At 46.7% G+C, this 6,000-nt stretch overlaps 1 protein-coding gene across 1 annotated transcript; it reads left to right on the forward strand.

The window, feature by feature from the left end:
- The first annotated feature begins 1,911 nt into the window (after window positions 1-1,911).
- On the forward strand, window positions 1,912-3,817 carry KRTAP16-1 (keratin associated protein 16-1). Its single transcript, XM_079132824.1, has one exon. It carries the CDS (start codon window positions 2,100-2,102, stop codon window positions 3,549-3,551), a length of 1,452 nt encoding a protein of 483 aa, XP_078988950.1. The 5' UTR covers window positions 1,912-2,099; the 3' UTR covers window positions 3,552-3,817.
- The last annotated feature ends 2,183 nt before the right edge of the window (window positions 3,818-6,000 follow it).

Raw genomic sequence — 6,000 nt, forward strand, 5'->3', positions numbered from 1 at the left:
GTCTGCTCTGAGTGGATGTGACTCAGAGCTGCTGGTTATTCTATTGCTCATGGCTACATCTCCCGGATGCATGAGTAGAGGTAGTGATTTCTCTGAATTACCAAGAGTGGCCCTTCTTAGCTGTTCACAGAGGTTCTCATTTGTTCATTCAATAAATATTAATTGTGCACTTCCTATGTATCAAACACCGCTCTGGGTGTATACATCAGTGAATAAACAAAGGCCCTAACACTTATGGTACTTTTAGGATATATCGTATATAATATGATATGAACGATGAAGAAGAATCTCTTCCTTTCCTCTCCATTTCCAGAGACACATTTCCAAAAGGCAAACCTGATCAAGTGACTCCTTAACCCCCAGGTACCATGATAAAATCCAACTTCTTACTCACAGTTCACTTCTTACTTGCCTTTCATGATGGGGTATGAGGGACCCCATCTCATCCCATCACTGTTCTTACCCTGTACTTTACATTCTGGCTAAACCATTAGCTGCTCCCCAAACATACTCTGCTATTGTGTCTTTGGTTTCCACAGTTCATCTTTTTCCAGTTCTTACCAGTCTTTCCTCCTTCTCCCTTGAGGATTTAACTTGGCCATCATATTCCTTGAGAAGGTTTTCCTAACTTCCCCAAAGCCATGCTGGTATTTCCCCTGTTGCCCCTGAAAGCATCCGCACACTCCCCTGTTATAACAATTTCAATTGGGCACCACACTCGCTTACAGATGTGCAAATCTCTCTTCTCAACTCATGCTCCTTTGGCTGAAATTGGACTCAGTTTTTAAGTATCCCTCACACAGAATTCAGTGTTAGCTCAGTTGAATGGATAACAAGAGGAACAGAGTGAGTGATTGCTCACAGTAAGGAAGCAAGAGGGGACCAAAGAATGGCACAGTGGTTTGGCTCTTCCAAGGTTGTGCCTGCCTTTTGCACAGACAATGAAGCACCTGGTAAAGTTAAGATAGGCCCTTCTCTAAACAAGGACATCAAGCTTTGGTGTTTGGAAACGTAGGGTTCATTTCTCACCCATTCCTCTCTCAAACAGTAGCAAACACAAGAAAGTCCCTTGTTCACAATGCCTTTGACAAATCTGGGAGGCCACCCTGTAACCTCTCTTCACTTTGTGGGTCTTAACAGCATCTTTATTTCAGGGGCTGTCAAGATCTCCAAAGGCAGAGAGAATGCTGGAAGTTGCTGAATGCTTGGGAGAGACATGGGTGGAAGGCAAAGGAGGAGGAGAAGCAGAGAGGCTGGGCCAAGTCCCAGGGACAGGCTGAACCAATATTCCAGGGCCTAGGAGCTCATGGAACAGGATGGAAGGCTGCCTTGTGGCTGAGCCTGTGATGTGTGACTCTGATGGTCTCCTGAGAAAGGTCAGTCCACCCAGGTTGCTGAGGAGAAGGGGGCAGGCGGTGTGCCATCCTTAACAAGTGACTTAACCTTTCTGATCCCCATCCCCTTTCTTCATCTGTAATGAGGAGGAATGATTTCTGCGTCCTAGGATTGTTGATGGTTTTAAATAAGGTGGTTGCTGTAAGGGGCATTCATTTAAAATTCAGCAGAGAGGTCCCTTCCCTGAATGAGTTCATTCCTGCTTTTCTCTGCTTATCCCTGTGTGTCTTTGTGGAGCCGATCCCTGCATTGCAGTGAATTTGCCTGAACACTTGTCTGCCCGCTACAGAGGAAGACCCACAGGAATGGGAGAGAAGTTCTCATCTATGGCACATCCTCTGTGCCCAACCCAAGGCTTAGTACTAATGAGTAGTAAGTTCCTTCGTGCTACTAGGAAATACAGACCCTCCAGCTTGGAGGTGATGATGCTTATGCCAAGACTACCTGTAGCTCTGAGGATTCCAAATTTAGCAAGTCAGTAAATAAACATCTGCTTTATGGGCAGACAAACAACTTCTAGATCAACAAATGTTGGCATAATAAGATGTTCCTTTGCACACTGGCCCAAACAGCAATGAGGAAAAGATGCAGGGGCCCCAAACAGTACTCAGCAGTGAGGGGTATAAAAAAGCGAGGGCCTGAGAGAGCTGTCACAGTCAGGCAGCTACCTCCCAGCATTCACAGGACGCAGAGGCAACTCCACCATGTCTGGCGGCTGCTGTTCTAGAAAATGTCCCTCCCTGCCAGCCATGTCTCTCTGCTCCACGGAGGTGAGCTGCGGAGGGCCCATCTGCTTGCCCAGCTCCTGCCAGAGCCAGACGTGGCAGTTGGTGACTTGTGAAGACAGCTGTGGGTCATCTAGCTGCGGGTCACAGTGCTGTCAGCCGTCTTGCTCCGTGAACAACTGCTGCCAACCCATGTGCTGCGAGGCCACTGTGTGTGAACCTTCCTGCTCTGTGAGCAGCTGCGCCCAACCTGTGTGCTTAGAGGCCACCATTTGTGAGCCTTCCTGCTCTGCGAGTAGCTGTGCCCAACCTGTGTGCTGTGAGGCCACTGTTTGTGAGCCTTCTTGCTCTGGGAACAGCTGCTGCCAACCTGTGTGCTGTGAGACGACTCCTTGCCAAGCAGTCCTCTGTGTGCCCGCTTCCTGTCAGCCCGTCCTCTGCAAACCCAGCTGCTGCCAACCAGTCATCTGTGAGCCCAGCTGCTGTTCAGCGGTATGCACCATGCCTAGCTCCTGCCAACCTGTGGTCTGTGAGCCCACTTGCTGTCAGCCGGTGTGCCCCACACCTAGCTGCTGTCCATCTGTCTGCTCTGTGACCAATAGCTGCCAGCCTGTCTGCTGTGACTCTGGCCCCTGTGAGCCACCTTGCTCAGAGCCCAGTGTTTGCCAGCCAGCCACCTGTATGGCTCTGGTCTGTGAGCCTGTTTGCCTCCAGTCTGTCTGCTGTGTTCCAAGTCCCTGTGAGCCACCATGTATTTCTGGTCCTTGCCAAGAGTCCCCGTGCAGTGTCTCCAGTATCTGCCAACCTGTCTGCTCTGAGCCCAGCCCCTGCCCACCATGTGTCTGTGTGCCCAGCCCATGCCAACCTTCCTGCTATGTAGTCAAGCGCTGCCGTTCTGTCTGCTGTGAGCCTATTTCCTGCCCCTCCACCTCCTGCCAACCTCTCTGCTGCAGACCCGGGTCTTCTGCTTCTGCCATCCGCCAGCCAGTTTGCCCTCCTCGGACTTTCTACATACCTAGTTCCTGCAAACAGCCTTGCAGTGCTTCGGTTTCCTACCGCCCGATTTGCCGCCCAATCTACCGCCCCATCTGCTCTGGGCCCATCACCTACAGGCAGCCGTACGTGACATCCATCTCCTACCGTCCTGCATGCTATCGCCCCTGTTACTCCATCCTGCGCCGCCCCACCTGCTACACTTCCTACTCGTACCGCCCTGTCTGCTCCCGCCAGCCTTGCGCTGACTCTGACTCCTGTAAACCAGAGTGCAAAAAGTCCACGTCCAGCCAACCTGATTGTGTTGACTCAACTCCCTGCAAGACAGAGGACCCAGAGGAGAGTCCCAGGCAGCCTTCTGAGGCCAAACCCACCAGCCCAAACACCCGTGAGGCTGCTGCCCCTCAGCCTGCTGCTGGCAAGCCTGCAGACCGCTGAAGTGATCCAAGCCCACCAACTCCTGCAAAGCAAACCACAAGCTGTAGAGAAAACTTGACTGTCTTCCGTGAAGTTCATGATGGCTTAGCTAGAATCTTTGCTCTCTGCACTCCATCTGCTTATGCTTCCAAAAACTCACCAGGAATGTCAGTATCCTAATGATCCAAATAAAGGCCTGCTGGGTCACTGTGAGGAGGACCTTCTGAGTTTTTGTCTTCTGCTGTCATTAAGTTGAGAAGAGCTTCTTTGCCACATCACCAGTCTTTGTCCTGACACCAAATCTTTTCTGTCCATAGGCACAGGCTCCCTTGTGGTGTGTGGTCATGTTCCTCGGGGACTTCTTCAATGCGGTGTATTTAACTGTCCAATAAAAGTGGCTAAGTTGAAGTGACTTGCTATTCCCCTGTTAATGCCATAGTCTTACTAGAGACTTTCTTTGTCTTTAAGAGTAGTTTCATCCTTCTACCCATTCATCCATTCATCATCTACCCACCTCTCTACCTATCCCTCTAGCCAGCATTCGATAGCTGTTAGGTAGGTGCTAGGGACTGTTTAGGCTTTGGGAATGAAAAGACCAAGGTCTGAGTTCCAGGTATCAAGGAGTTCACTCTTTGGTGGGGTGGCAAATATGCAATGAGATAATTATTTTATTCTTTTGTGCTTGTAACAGGACCTGTGAATCCAGCAAGACATGGTGGGCACCAGGGAAGAATTTTTGAGGGAAATGACATTGGAGCTGAATCTTTTAGCACAAGTAGGAGTTAACCAGTTACAAACAGTGAAGGAAGAGATTTCTAGGCAGGAAATACATGTGCAAATGAACAGGGGAAACTGTGAACAAGCTGCTTCTTAGGTGAAGCTTGGGCAGAGGTGTCCTTAGGGGAGAGGTGAGCCCAGAAGTGAGAGAGTAGGAAGCAACCCACCCATCTTGGTCTTGAGTTTGGTGCAGAGTTGATGTGAAAGTATCGAGGGGTTGTATGCAGGGCAGAGGCATGAAGAGCACTGGGTATTGCAAAGTCCCTCTGGCCTTGATGTAGGGAACTCATTGAAGAACATGATCCTGAATACAGAGAGACTATAGAGGAAGCTAATGATTTTGGGGTCCAAAGTGGGATGAAAAAACAAATGGGTTATACTTAGACAACAAGGAAGTTCAAGTAACCTGGATTTCTTTTTTTTTTTTTTAATTTAAAATTTTGTATTAATTAGTCATACATGACAGTAGAATGCATGTGTACATTTTGATAGATCATACATAAATGGAGTATAATCTCTCATTTTTATGATTACACACATTTAGGATCACATTAGTCATGCAGTCATACGTGTACATGAGGTAATAAAGTCTGTTTCACTCTACTATCATTCCTTCCCCCATACTCCTTCCCCTTCCTTCACTCCCCTCTACCTAACATAAAGCAACTATTCTTTCCTATCCCTCCACTGTTGTGAATTAGCATCCACAAATCAGAGAAAACATCTGGCCTTTGGATTTTTGGGTTTGGCTTATTTCACTTAGCATAATATTCTCTAACTCTATCCACTTACCAGCAAATGCCAGAATTTCATTCTTCCTTAAAGCTGTGTAATAGTTCATTGTGTGTGTGTGTGTGTGTGTGTGTGTGTGTGTGTGTGTGTGTGTATCTCTCATATTTTCTTTATCCATTCATCTGTTGAAGAGCATCTAGGTTGGTTCCATAGTTTAGTTTTTGTGACTTGAGCTTCTATAAACATTGATGTGACTGTGTCACTGTAGTATGTTGATTTTAAGTCCTTTGGGTATGAACCTAGGAGTGGGATAGCTGGGTCAAATGGTGGGTCCATTCTAAGTTTTCTGAGGAATCTCCATACTGCTTTCTATAATGGTTGTATCAAGTTGTATTCCCGCCAGTAATGTATGAGTGTTCCTTTTCCCCCACATCCTCGTTGACATTTATTGTTGCTTGTATTCTTGATAATTGCCATTCTGATTGGAATGAGATGAAATCTTAGAGTCGTTTTGATTTGCATTTTTCTAATTGCTGGAGCTGTTGAACATTTTTTTCATATACTTGTTGATTCAATTATATTTTTTCTTCCTTGAAGTGTCTGTTTAGTTCCTTAGCCCATTTCTTCATTGGATTATTATTATTATTATTTTTTTTGTGTTAAGTTTTTTGAGTTCTTTATATATCCTAGAGATTAATGCTTTACCTGAGGTGGATGTGGTAAAGATTTTCTACCTATCTGTAGGCTCTCTGTTCACATTATTGATTGTTTCCTTTGCTGAAAAGAAGCTTTTTAGTTTGAGTCCATCCCATTTATTGATTCTTGATTTAGCTTCTTGTGCTTTAGGGGTCTTGTTAAGGAAGTCAGATCCTAGGTCGACATGGTGAAGATCTGGGCCTACTTTTTCTTCCAGTAGTTGAAGGATCTCTGTTCTAGTGCCTAAGTTTTTGATCCACAGTGA

The sequence above is a fragment of the Sciurus vulgaris genome, assembly GCF_902686455.1.
Source record: "Sciurus vulgaris genome assembly, chromosome: 3".
Lineage (NCBI taxonomy): Eukaryota > Metazoa > Chordata > Mammalia > Rodentia > Sciuridae > Sciurus > Sciurus vulgaris.